General features: G+C 42.3%; 1 protein-coding gene across 1 annotated transcript in view; it reads left to right on the top strand.

The window, feature by feature from the left end:
- The window catches only part of LOC138301028 (ATPase family AAA domain-containing protein 3-A), a 360,997-nt gene that overhangs the window by 20,322 nt on the left and 326,054 nt on the right, over positions 1-14,621 (top strand). The window contains exons 3-7 of the mRNA XM_069241050.1: positions 4,328-4,429; positions 5,298-5,357; positions 6,104-6,173; positions 7,156-7,321; positions 12,670-12,739. Of these exons, the coding sequence (XP_069097151.1) occupies positions 4,328-4,429; positions 5,298-5,357; positions 6,104-6,173; positions 7,156-7,321; positions 12,670-12,739 (468 nt within the window). The remainder of the gene's footprint in view (positions 1-4,327; positions 4,430-5,297; positions 5,358-6,103; positions 6,174-7,155; positions 7,322-12,669; positions 12,740-14,621) is intronic.

Below are 14,621 nucleotides of genomic sequence, written 5' to 3'. Positions count from 1 at the left end.
CTTGTTTTAAACGGTGATGAGAAGTAGTCTCATGATGTATAGAATTTGTACCTTGAAGAAGTTGCTAATGATATTTTGTGATGCTCAGTAGAAGTGTTCAGTAAGATAAAGCTAGACATGTAGCCTTTGACTCTTATTTGCATTGGGACCCTGGGCACCCGTTCTGGAGTTCGGTGTTGATTGTAAATTGAGTTTTATGAGATATTTCGGTTAGGGTGCATTAGCTTTGGAGATGTTAAGTTGGTGTGCTGGTTGCGTATAGCTTAAACAAAGCATTGAGGAATAATATGAGAAGGGTTGCATTTGTTATGTGGAATGACTACCTCTTTTAGAGATGATTGTGACATAGTTTATATTAACATGGCAGTGCCATGTATTTAGTCTTTTTAGGATTTATAGATGGTTGCAGATTACTCTTAGGTTTGCAGTGATTTTCATAATGTAGCCTTTTACACTGAGGACATTCTTCCATTTCAAGATCCTGTTGAACAAAAGGAGTGATAGGAGGTAAGGTAGACTAGACCAAAGAGCTTTGTTTTGGCAGTAGGTATTACGTTTTTGTTGAAAGAAGTCAAGGCCTAAGTCTTCAATGGCATAATGAGCTACACACATCACTTTGATGAAATTAAGTTTTTTTGTAAAATTTGAAAAATAGTTATAACATTGCATAATTCAACTGTACTAAAACATATATGCTGTAACAGTCTCCCCAAGAAAACCAACAAAGTTTACTTTGATTCTTAGAAGTCTAGCCACATGCAACCATATTAGAGGTGAAGTGCTGTTGATGTGTGACCTGATATTAAAATTAAAAGTTATCTGACACTTGTGAGGTAGATTTTTCTGTAGCTTCTGCATCACGTGCTGGGAGACCTGAGTCTAAACAGGAGAATACTGGTTTGATTGTAGAATCCGGGAGACGTTCATCTTCATGACCACCCATTCTTACTTGGTGTAATAGTTTGTTGTGTGCCTAACTCCTCTGGCAGTTTATTAGTTGGGTGGTAGGTGGGGCATTTACCATAGTCTAGCATCTAATTTTTGACGCTGCTTAGTTTTAAATTATTTGTTCCGATGATTTGATATATTGCTTGAAGGTATTTACTAGTCGCGAACAAATCTGTAAAAAAGTGCCTCTTTTTGACATGGTTATCCCCCACTTTTTGCCTGGTACCTGATGTGATTTCGACTGAAAGTGCACTGGGTTTCTTCTAACCAGTTCCCCAGTGCCAGTGCTCTTTCTAAAAACTGGACAGTTGTTTCCCCAATTGGCAAAACCTTTAGCACCCTCTGTAAGTCTTTAGTAAATGATACCCCTGGTAACTAGGACCTGGGATACTAGAAGGGCTGCAGCACGAATTGTGCCACCCTAAGGGACTCCTCACCAAGCCCATGACAGGTTGCCATGGCTGCCATGGGAAGCTGCTTGTCTTTGTGCAGACAATTGTGAAAATGCAACATGGCTCAAAGCCTGTGTGCCAGGAGTCCTAACACTGCATGCAACATATGTAAGTCACCCCTCTAGCAGGCCTTACATCCCTAAGGCAGGGTGCATTAAATTACATGTGAGGGCGAATCTGCACAAACAAATATGCCCCTGATATGTCTTTGTCAATTCTCGACATAGCAAGTGACCAGGGAAGCCATTTTAAATACATGTGCTGAGCACTGGTCAATACGAGTTCCCCAGCTACAAGACTGCTTCACTGAAGATAGGGATGTTTGGTATCAAACATCTCATGTTGGTGAACCCACACTGATTAGGTTGGTATGGCCTAGACTGAGGTGGTGTAGAGTGCAATGGGGAAGAGTGCATTAGCATAGAGTAGAGTGGTACAAGGTAGAGTAGAGAGACGTAGCGTGAAGTGGCATAGAGTGCAGTAGTGTAGAGTGTAATGGCTTGGAGTAGTGCAGCGGAGCCAGATTCTTATTTCAAAGGTGGCAGCCCTTTGAGGCTTGCCAGTTTAGGAAGGCTAATCAGCAGGATATCCTGTTGGAGGCGGTTTTATACCCTCCTCACGGACAGGCTTCTGTTCTGGGCCCTTGATATCAGAAGACTCTCACTCTAGGGGGCAAGAGCAGTGTCTTGGGTGATCGGCTGGCAGAAACCAGTCAATGAGCACATCGGAGGCTGATAGGGTTTCAGGGGGCCCCTATAAGGTGCCCTCTGGGTGCATATATTGGTAAGTTCAATTGATTCCACCCCAGAATTGGAGATGTTGAGCCCCTTAGGTCTCTTCCTTCAGAGATGGTTTCCTACCATCTAGAGGTTAGCAAGGTGGCAGAGGCAGAGGCATTGGAACTTCCTCTTCCCTCAGTGGAGATCAGGTCCAACATTATTTTAGAGATATTCCATCCCCTTTTGCCATTCAATTACGCCCTTCTAGAAAAAGTCTTAGCTGCTTGGAAGACACCAACTATTTCTATGGCTGTGAACGAAATAATAGCTAATACACCCTGCACTCCAGATTTATGAAGCTAAGGCTGTGAGCGCGGCCCTTTATGGGGCTGAAGTATCGGGTTAAGCCAAAGCTCAAGAACTAACAATTTCTGAAAATAATTTCAGTCGGCATCATCTTGCCGACCATGAGCAGCGTCTTCACCATGAGGTAGTTTGGAACGTCTTCGCCCAGTTGACAATTCTCTGGTAGATTTGTTATACCAACACACATTGACCAAAGTTCGGTGCATTTTTGCTCCTATGGGAAATTTTGCTCATATCTATAGCCTGAACGGCTGAATAGATTTTCACTAAACTTGGAATGAAACTCCTATTGTGCACAGTTGCACACATGGGGAGTTGGGAGCCTATGGCAGGTTCTTGGGGCAGCCCCTGCACCAATTGTGTGCAGCTGGGGTTGCACAGCTGGGTAGCCCGACTGCGGTGTGTTGTTAGGGCCTCCCGGCAGGAAAGGCTCTGTGTCCAGCTCCCGCTGTGCATGGATGAAAGTTTAGCACAGTGCGTAGTGAAGGATATGTGGCCAAAAGCCTTTCACCTCTGAGTTGGAATTTAAAGACATCTGAAAAAACAGATGATGAAATTCACTGAAAATCCTGACAGTTAAAAACCGAGTTATGGTCCTGGCTCAATGCATAAAACCTAACCTACAAAAACCTATTTGCCTTAGGCGTAGATACAGAAAAACAGTTATTGGGAGAGCAACATGGCAGATGCTGTGAGTTATGGATGTGTTGTGAGTTTTTATTCATAGATACATACCTACAAACTGTGGAACTGACATTGGTGGGTGGTTAGGCAATAAGTTAATTTGTGCATAGAAGTTGGCACGGTCCAGACTTGCCTCCAAGATAAAGCGTTAGACTTTTTTTATATGATAACTTAAATAGTCAGGATGGTATCATTATTACATGCTTGTGTAATTTGACATTAGAGGTTCTATACTACGAGACTTCAAAGTTCATTGCAATGAGCATTAATTCTCATTGTGTTGTATGGTGCGTGCTACATGCAGGTTTATGCTATCATGTGTGGTACTACTTGGCATGGAGTGTGCTACATAATAAGCAAGTGATTTCTGTAGGTCTTTCCAGTGTTCTGGATAGCAAGGACATTTTCCTGACTTTCAGTGATGTACATATATCATGGTTGGGGAGCAAGTAAGTGTGTCTGTATTCATTAGGGTCGAGCCTGCGTCGCATGCGCTTGCACATGTGTTTCGCTAAGCGATACGCTTTAGGAATTAAAAATGGCTCAGAGCCCTGTCCACGTCACGTCAGTGTCTTTCATTGGCTCGTGGGCTTGCCTGTTAGAATCTGCTTGATTCCATTAGTGGAAGGCATGCATACGTCATGCCTTTTCCGGTGGATAGCCCTCCTTGTGCGCATCGACCAAGTACAGAAAACATGCGAGGCTCGCTGTTTTCCGTCCGGCTCGTGGACTACTTTTTCTCTATTTTCCCAGCTCGATCTCGCTTGCCAGAATTCAAGCGCTTTACATAATATCGACCCTGTTACACAGTTAATGGCACTTTTTCCGGTTACGTACATAATTGCACTTTTGCCGATAGGTTTCATTATAAGTGAAAAGTCCGGTTAGGAGTTTACAACGCTATCAGTTCTAACACGAGCAAACGCGAGACCCGTTGCATTGCAAATGCTTGTTTTAGTTTTGATCATCTGTCCATTTATGCTGATTTGTGAGAAACTTAATTTGCTTGATCCATCTAGAATGTTGTACATGTGACCCTCTGCATAGATATGGTAGGTATGACTCTTATTTTGTTTATAAATCTTGATGAAATGAGTCCCTTTAAGTATTGGTGTTCTGTGTCTAACATGGATTTTGCACAATCTTCCTCTTGTGCAGGAGTATGAGGCCGCCGTAGAACAGCTGAAGAATGAGCAGATCCGTGTTCAAGCAGAAGAACGGAGGAAGACACTGGGTGAAGAAACCAGACAGCATCAGGCAGTACGCAAACCATTCCACAAAATTTTAGGAAGTACATGTTGAGACTCCTGTGGTAGTGGACGCCAGTGAGGTGGCAGAGATTAAAAAAAAAGCATGCAGCTGGAAGAACATATCAGCACCAATATGTAGCAACATAAGTTTGTTGACAGTTCTTTGGATTTAGTGCTGTTTTCGTAAATGATTTGCTTTTTCCACTTATAAGCTTCACTCTGTTCCCTCTCCCCAAATCCTTTTTTATAATTTACACAGAAACTCAGCTTTCTGAGGGAATCACAATTTCTCTTTACTGGCATCCTTACCTTTTTGAGATGTCTGCGCCTATTCTTTAACTATGCCCTCCAAATAAGCTGTGTGATTGTCAGTAATCTTTCCAGTTACAGTGGTATTGCAAACATGTGCTGTGTAATGTGTACATGACATGTTACCAGTGGTTAATTTGTAAAAGAATGAGGCTAGTGCAGTTAACTGTAATCAGGCCTCTTTCACTGCCTGGCCCTTTATCTCAGTCTTGCAGGTTCCAGCTTTCTCCTTTTATGACTGTTTTACAGTCTTTCTCTTCCTCTGTCTTTATGCTATTTGTTTTTCACTCTCCTGCTAATGGGAAATGTCCAAAGCATAAAATAAGTGGTTATCTTCTGGATTCTAGTTTCTCTGAAGAAGGGTGCACGAGGAGAAGGTTAGCTTATTAGGGGAGATAAAGTGTACAAATAACACTGAGATGGTCAGTGTTCAGATCTCACAGTTTTGAGAGCACTCCAGTGACCTGCTTACTTAAATGTAGATGATAGATCACCTAAGGTTGCACCTGGATGCATTTCCATATGCTTTATATTTTCTGGTTCACTTCAGCTTTCTTGTTTCTTTATAGAGAGCACAGTACCAAGACAAGCTTGCCAGACAACGATACGAAGAGCAGCTGCGACAACAGGTGAGTGCCACAGAACCATCCTCGCATTGTGGCGTGCTAATAGCAGGACATGTTGTACTTCTTCAGCTGTAGATTGCCTCAGCTGTGAAGTGCTTGGTTTCTCAAAATGTGACACAGAATTTAAAAAAACAAAAAAAAAAAACAGGAGGAGTATGTCCAGCCCTCTAATGAGATTTGGGTAAAAGAAAACATTTTTTTTAATGGTTAGCATTTTTCTACCTGGTAATGATTTGCAGATTGTGAGTCTGTGCATTGAGTAGGCCTGACTCTTGAGGACTGATGAAAGAACATTGTAACTAAGGACAAAGGTAAATGTTGTCATGGTCACTGTTTACGCATTACTGACCGATGTACTTCCATGTGTACGTGCACAGTCCTCGGTGTTGCACAGCATAGACTTTTCTGAATAACCCTTGCATTTGTAATGCCATTTTGTCCCGATAGGATTTCTCCCCTTCCCCGGTGAGTGTGAATTCTCTTTTCAGACGATAACACGGGTTAACTGATTTCTGGTAACGAATCGATCATGAGACTGAAGGCAATGAAAGTCTACAGCAAGACTAAACCTTTTTTTTTAATTTTAAATGCCAACATTTTGAGAATAAAACTGTGGAAATACCAAGAAGTGGCTGCCTGCTTTAAGTGTCAATAGTTTACGGGAGACAAACCAAGTGCGAAGAATGAGATGCCTGTTAGATAACGTTGATGGATGTAGCTCCTTTAGTTGACTGTCTTTTCTTTTTTAGCAACTTCTCAATGAAGAAAACTTAAGGAAGCAGGAAGAGTCTGTACAAAAGCAAGAGGGAATGAGGAGAGGTAAATTGCAAGGCTTTGGCTGCGCCAGCTGTGCCAACTTTCCTTAACTCCTTGCCGACAAAGTTTGAGATAGCGTTAGGTGCAGAGTATACTTTTGGTTCACAAAAATAGAACTGTTTGGTGCATAGTTTTTACAGCAGTTCTCTGCCACCCCAGTGCTAATTTTCAGGAGATATGCGAAGTAAAGCCATGGACCTTTCCTCACAAATTGGTTATTAAGCTGCAATACTGATGTTAACATCCTCAGGTGCACTTTTAGTTGTGGATTTCCCCAGGACCTGGACTTTGTAGGGAGAATGGATCTAGCAAACTTCTCCATCTTTTGTGAGATGATTACTGCCTCTTGTATTTTACCAGTATCTGCAAGAACTTGAACCATACCTTTGAGCATAATTGACTTTAGCCTGATGAATAACGTGAGTTAGTAGTTTGTTTCATTTTTCCAACTTGAGAGTGTAGTTGGCGAGAGATGCACTCTAGTAAATTGAGGGGGGAATACTTTAAAGGCTGGAGAAATGAAGCAACGTATTGAGCACACTGCATCGTGTGGTCTTCTTTGTTACATTTCATTTGAGTGTGTTTATACATTCCGGATTTCATCTATGTTTATTATTTAACTATAGGTTTATTCATCCACAGCTGGAACTCATTAACTCTTTTTACAAAACCCGGGCAACCGGAAATCTAGGGATATGAGAACCCTGAAAATGTATTCCCTGGTTGTTTTCATGTCTGAAATGCTCTGTTAGTTCAAAGATCTGGCTACTTTTGTGAAATTATTTAGTAGAAATCTCTTAGTAATGTATGGTAGTCTGCTAAGAAAAGTTTAACTTATGAGTTTTGTTTTCTGTAATATAAAATTTTGCCATTTAGCTAGCCAATTTTGCTTAGTGCAAAATATTATCAGCCAATCCTTACCAGAGACGAAGCCGATGGGTTGACGTGGCTTAGACTATAACATACATTTCTTGTTCTTACTTAGCTACTGTGGAGCATGAGATGGAGCTGCGACACAAGAATGAGATGTTGCGGATAGAAGCGGAGGCCCGTGCACGAGCCAAGGTGGAGCGGGAGAACGCTGACATTATTCGTGAACAGATCCGGTTGAAGGCTGCAGAGCACCGACAAACTGTGCTAGAGTCCATCAAGTATGTTCCATTAAATGCAGTACTGACCACAGATGCATAGATATGCTTACAGGCCATTCCTATGGCAGAACAGATGTTTTCAAAGTATGACTAATTTGCGTAGGCATTGACAGAAAAAGTACCCCTATTTATCCACTGTTGTAAGGCCTCAGTTTAATATGGTATCTCAGTATGTGATGCAAGGAAGATGCACAGATGAGTGTTGTGCCCAGGGCCCCTCAGACCATGGCCTCTTTCTCTAAAGCAGTGCACTAATACTTGAAGATTGTTTGCCAGGAAAGGCCTGTTCTGTAACCTTCTCAGGCAGTTTGCCGTAGGCGCACTTAATGAATCAGAGAATGTCGGACTAACACATTTTGGGAATGCCAGATATAAGACACATGGGATAAGAAACACAAGAAAACAGGATTAAAACAGGCTTGTCCTAGTTAAGATTGAGAGGTTACACAAGGAGTCTGATAAAATACCATTATTAAAATGAGGCTCGGGAAAAAACACCCACGCCTAAGCCAAGACACTGAATGGCACCAACCCCCTTCCATCCATTCCCCCCCCCCCACTTCCAGTCCATAAATTAGAAAGAAAATTCAGTCTCCTATATCCTAAGCAAGCGGTTAGTCCTGCGCTGCTCACAAACCACGTTAGAATCTCCCAGGAGGAGTGCAGGAAAGGTACATCATTTCAAAAACGTTGTTTTCTGCATTCTCCCCTAGGAGCACTGTGGGTAGGAAGATGTTACTAGGATAATACAGTATTGATCACAAAACTTATCAAGAACTAGCCTGCTCCAGTCTTGCTTCACTTGCGCTCATGGAGCACCACCTCAATCAGCACCCCAAACCTGGATTTAGTCCGGATCCGTCAAAGCATCATTTTTAAACTGAAAGAAAAATCCTCATTGTCCAAGAGTCACCCACTGTCCAATCACAGACCATTCCGTGCAGGCCTTCGCTGATTGTGCCTGTGTGAAACTATAGCAAATCAGCTAGTGTTGCACTCCTAAATGAATCAGAAACCCCACCAATTCACAGTAAGTCCTTTCTTTACCATTTATATTTTTGATCACCAACAGTTCTTCTTTTGCGCCAGGACACTCGCTCCTATTTTGGGGAAGAACAATAGTCTGGCCTCTCCTATTTTCTTACCACCACTTTCAGAGTCGAGCACGTAAGCGCTCTAGAGCCTGTTATAATCTCTCTCTGGGCTTTTAACCACACCCACTCTTGCTATTCATTCTTCGTTGCGCTTGTCTTACATGCTTCATTTTTATTGGTGCATTTTGAGAAATGTCCCTCCTTTGTATGCTGAGTTCCCTCCCCTAGTTTGTTTTGTGATCTGGTTTATTGTGTCCTGTGACAGCACACTCACGCCACCTCTCTCACTGTACCTCCACTGCTTGATGGCCAATCTCCATGCCTTGCAGAAGTCTGTATAGTCTCTCAATCATGAAGCATGTCTCGTCCTCTGACCTGGCCAGTAAATCACTCAGTACAAGCTTCATCCAGTTAAGGACTGCCCCCTTTTCATCTCCTCAGGAACCTTCGATGCTCTGAGATGTTCATATGTTCAGGCACTTTTATTCTCAAATCTGGTCTCAAGGTGTCAGTTGCATTTATTTTTATTTTGACATGCCCTTAATCTTGTTGGTGTTTGCAGCTCTCTGCAATCCCACTTCGTGCATGCTGTCCCCCACATGGCCAATTCTTACCACTGTTTCTACTCTTTAATTGAGATCCCTAAACTGCTTTTCCCTAGTTTGAGCCTCTATTTCCACAGACCAGGCTTCTCCAACAGCTCCTCTTTCACATCTAAAATTGAGCTCAACAATAGGGATTCGTCCTTGATGGCACCTACCAGTCATCAGTGGGCCTTGTCGCCTCAAACCCCATTGAGGTGTGCAGACTTGCACATGCTGGTGTCCTCTTTCGTTTTCTTTTTTGCTTCCAATTGTGCCCTGACGTTGGGCGTTCGTTCCAGTCTCCTCCAGGTATTTTGTTGGGCCTTCTCTGAAGTTTGCCTGTCAGTTGGTAACTCCTCACATTAGGTGCGCTTTCTATTCTGCTGCTGACCACCATCACTGTTGCCAACTCCTCGCATCAGGTTCTCTTTCCAGTCTCCCTCTAGGAAGTTTCCGTACCCCCATGCACCTCCTGCGCAGCTTTGATGAATCTGGGCCAGGTGTATTTCCGGGTGGGGGAGGGCTCTCGGGCTCTGCCACCCAGCGAAGATATCAGCCTGGCAGTCCGAGCCAGCATCCGACACTCAGCAGGTCACTGCCATGCTTTGGTTAGTCCACTACGAGAACACTGCCGCCATGGCAACCCTACCCTCGCACTCCTGGGGAGTGCCACTATAGGGTTTGCCACCACAGTCGCAGTGTACAATATAGCGCTCCAGTGCATTCTCTGTGTCACAGACCAGTCACTCGTTTTACAACCTGGATTGATGCCGATCTTTAACCCCTGTGTGCACGGCTTAGCACCTGCCACTACCTCCGATCCTTGTGCTTCAAATGCTGTGTTGGGGGTACCTCTCGGCAGAGAAGACCAGAATCCAGACCTGAGCTCCAAACGGTGGCAGCCATCTTGGGACCCCCATGAGTTATCTTTGTAAAGATAAGAATAATAGCTATCCCGTAATTTGTTACCTCTGAATGGAGTGCTTTTAATGTTATTGAATTAAACACATTTAGTATCATTAATTTTCTGGTCCCACTGTGATCCTGTAAAAGTATGGCTCACAATAAAAATACATAGTAATATTTTTCGTCATTGATCAATATGCAAATGTATGATTTTTAAAAATCTATTTCCCTCAATTTTGTTGTTATTATTATTATTTTTTTAGCTAGCGGTTTGCTTTTCCTCCACTTTTGGATTGCTGCTCGTTTTCCTCAGGGGGAGAATTACCACTTGAAACTTTTGTTTAACAGTATTGGCCCTGCCTGCTAATCTCTGTAGATTAAAGAGTTCACATGTGTGCACATAAACCTTCCCTGTCTTGAGGCAGCTACTTGTAGTTCAGAAATCTTGTTCGGTTTGGCATTAGCTGAGACTTTTTGATTTTACTAAAATTATATACATAACATTTTTACCTATATAGGCTTTGAGCCGGTCCGCTTTGGGCATTGGCCTATTGTTATGCAATTACAATTTTTTCTTCTTCCCACTGCAACATAAAGCATGGTGCAGTGGGTCAGCTCTCTTCAGCCGTTGGATAACTTTACTGTGAGTGACAGAATTATACTCTTTCATAAGGAGCATGTCCACACAAAAAGTAGGTCTCTTCAGAGCCACAAACTACTGTAGCAAAATTTGATTTTTGAGACCAAATAATGTATTTGTATGGCCTAACATTACATTGCAACACGAGCTATAGTTTCATCAGATAAGTATAACTATAACTTCTGAATTTCTATGGTTTTGTGTGTGTAAAATGTGAACCTAACTTAAATGTCCCTGTAACCTTTTGTTTTTTTCCCAGTAAATTTCTATACAGGGAGTGCAGAATTATTAGGCAAATGAGTATTTTGACCACATCATCCTCTTTATGCATGTTGTCTTACTCCAAGCTGTATAGGCTCGAAAGCCTACTACCAATTAAGCATATTAGGTGATGTGCATCTCTGTAATGAGAAGGGGTGTGGTCTAATGACATCAACACCCTATATCAGGTGTGCATAATTATTAGGCAACTTCCTTTCCTTTGGCAAAATGGGTCAAAAGAAGGACTTGACAGGCTCAGAAAAGTCAAAAATAGTGAGATATCTTGCAGAGGGATGCAGCACTCTTAAAATTGCAAAGCTTCTGAAGCGTGATCATCGAACAATCAAGCGTTTCATTCAAAATAGTCAACAGGGTCGCAAGAAGCGTGTGGAAAAACCAAGGCGCAAAATAACTGCCCATGAACTGAGAAAAGTCAAGCGTGCAGCTGCCACGATGCCACTTGCCACCAGTTTGGCCATATTTCAGAGCTGCAACATCACTGGAGTGCCCAAAAGCACAAGGTGTGCAATACTCCGAGACATGGACAAGGTAAGAAAGGCTGAAAGACGACCACCACTGAACAAGACACACAAGCTGAAACGTCAAGACTGGGCCAAGAAATATCTCAAGACTGATTTTTATAAGGTTTTATGGACTGATGAAATGAGAGTGAGTCTTGATGGGCCAGATGGATGGGCCCGTGGCTGGATTGGTAAAGGGCAGAGAGCTCCAGTCCGACTCAGACGCCAGCAAGGTGGAGGTGGAGTACTGGTTTGGGCTGGTATCATCAAAGATGAGCTTGTGGGGCCTTTTCGGGTTGAGGATGGAGTCAAGCTCAACTCCCAGTCCTACTGCCAGTTCCTGGAAGACACCTTCTTCAAGCAGTGGTACAGGAAGAAGTCTGCATCCTTCAAGAAAAACATGATTTTCATGCAGGACAATGCTCCATCACACGCGTCCAAGTACTCCACAGCGTGGCTGGCAAGAAAGGGTATAAAAGAAGGAAATCTAATGACATGGCCTCCTTGTTCACCTGATCTGAACCCCATTGAGAACCTGTGGTCCATCATCAAATGTGAGATTTACAAGGAGGGAAAACAGTACACCTCTCTGAACAGTGTCTCGGAGGCTGTGGTTGCTGCTGCACGCAATGTTGATGGTGAACAGATCAAAACACTGACAGAATCCATGGATGGCAGGCTTTTGAGTGTCCTTGCAAAGAAAGGTGGCTATATTGGTCACTGATTTGTTTTTGTTTTGTTTTTGAATGTCAGAAATGTATATTTGTGAATGTTGAGATGTTATATTGGTTTCACTGGTAATGATAAATAATTGAAATGGATATCTATTTTTTTTTGTTAAGTTGCCTAATAATTATGCACAGTGATAGTCACCTGCACACACAGATATCCCCCTAACATAGCTAAAACTAAAAACAAACTAAAAACTACTTCCAAAAATATTCAGTTTTGATATTAATGAGTTTTTTGGGTTCATTGAGAACATGGTTGTTGTTCAATAATAAAATTAATCCTCAAAAATACAACTTGCCTAATAATTCTGCACTCCCTGTATATATTTTTTTTAACGTGAAGTAATATTTAATTACCATATCTTAATCCAGCTGCAGTGTCATACATCCTGCCTTAATTATTCATCATAATTCAAGATGATGCAACGCAGGTATTCAGTCAGCCTCCCGTACAAGGGTTTTTTGGAACATTGTCTTTTCTGAAGTATCCCATCTCTTACCAGATACCCCTCATGAGCCTTGCCAGCCAACACCAGACCTATTGGATTTGCCAGTGCTTGTCTATGAAGTGGTTGTTCTTCTGCTGACCCTTGTGTTTTCCCTCCCACAAGGACCGCAGGCACAGTGTTCGGGGAAGGATTCCGGGCTTTCGTTTCTGACTGGGACAAAGTGACAGCCACTGTAAGTACTGGCAAACCATAGCATAATGGGATGAAAGCTTGAGTTTCTTATTTTTTTAATTCACTACAGGCATGATTGCTTGTGCATCTTCATAGGAGAGGCAATATCAAATGCTTAAGTGAAAATATCTTCTGGTCTGATGAGAACTGTCAGATTACTCTGTGCTCTTTGGGCGCACTAAGAATTGTGGCAGCAAAATACATGCAGATCAAACTGTATAGATTGAGGCGAGGAAGGACTAGAAAAATGCCTCTGCCTTGGAGGGCTACATACAGGTGCTCAAATACTTGAAGGGTTTCATATGGATTTATAGTCTAGTAAGGTTTGTGTAATATAATAATGTCATCATTTGTTGTAATGCACTATCTGGCATGTTTTATATTCTGATATTTACAAAGCAAATTATGGCAATAAACTAGTGTCTTCCTGGGCATCTGCTAACCATTTGCCGCACTTTTATGCCTATGGGGTTGTTGCTCAGTGGAACTCACTCATTCTCGAATGGTTGTGTGCCTGTTTTTCTCTCTTGTTTTGTAATATACGCTATATTGGTGCAGCGAGCGCAACAATACGTTTGGCTGTCAGCAACTGATTTTTATGGGATATAATGGTTCTGTTGTCGGTTGATGATTCTTTGGAACAACTCTTCAATACTATATATTACTCCTGGCTGTCAAAACCGCTGATAACTGTAATGTTTTTGAGTCAGTATCTTGTGGAAGATGGACTAACATTTTCCCAAAGCAATGGAAACAATTCTCTTTTTATTTTTTTAGCTGTTCTGTAGTTATAAGGCAGAGGCTGGTGACTTCTGGTGGTTTCGACTGAGGACCATATAGTGTCTATTTGGTAACAGAGAAACTGGAATTGTAATGTGCTTTTATGGTAGAATTTCAAACTTCAATTTGTAACCTTTGTATCCACGTGAATTAGGACAGGGGACGGAGACCTACAGAATCACAGTGGTAAATGATGATGTGCATCAGGAGATTAGGTACCGGGGAGGGATCAATTTGATTGATGTACTGTTCCCGGGAAAAGAGACTTTTGTGTAAATCAGGGCAATTTACAACTGAACTCTGTTATGTTGTCATGGTGCTAGTTGGGTTGGGAATGGAATGTGTGCGAGTGAGCTGGAATGCGTGTGTGTGTGCGGGGTGGAATCGAGGGAGTTGGCAGTTGGATGTGACTGGGAAACAAGGAAGGAGACGCTCTTGTTCAATGGAAATAAATCTTATGAATTACTTCAAACATCGTGTCAGTCCCGTCACTACACCTTTTTGGCGACGAGGTGGGATGTGATCCAGTCACATCAGACGCGCTGACACCTGAACAAGACGAGTTTCTAATCGCGGTCAGCTGTCGGTGTGCATCGGAGTCTGACGAGCGATGTACTGGATGAGAGGACTTTGATGGAGCTGTAGTTGCTGTAGCCGATGACCTGTGCCACAATTGAGGAGACCATTCGGGTGAGGTCTCTGGATTCTTTGTTGGAGAGAGCAGTTTGTGACTGAGAGCGCACATGCGCAGTCAATGTTTTTTTTTTAATCTCAACGTCCCGCAGCTACGCTCATCCACATCATCTTGTGCACAGCAACTTTGTGTGAATTCGTTCTTGGAAACCTTTGTGATATATATATTTTTTTTGATAGAAAGAAGGACTTTAACGACTATTTCTTCAGTGAAACTGAAATTGATCTATAAAACAAGTACTGCTACTGTATTGCAGCTGTTTACAGTTATTTGTATTATATCTATGGCTTCTTCTATCAATTTACCGCCTGTTCTTTTAGATATGCATGGACAACTAGCCATTCAATGGGAAGAGTGGATAGATTTATTTGATAATTATTTATTGGCGTTGGATGGCCAAAAGTTTTCA

The sequence above is a fragment of the Pleurodeles waltl genome, chromosome 6 (assembly GCF_031143425.1).
Source record: "Pleurodeles waltl isolate 20211129_DDA chromosome 6, aPleWal1.hap1.20221129, whole genome shotgun sequence".
NCBI classification, from domain to species: Eukaryota; Metazoa; Chordata; class Amphibia; order Caudata; family Salamandridae; genus Pleurodeles; species Pleurodeles waltl.
The sequence above is the reverse complement of the archived record's forward strand: the minus strand, read 5'-3'. Positions and strand labels throughout refer to the sequence as shown.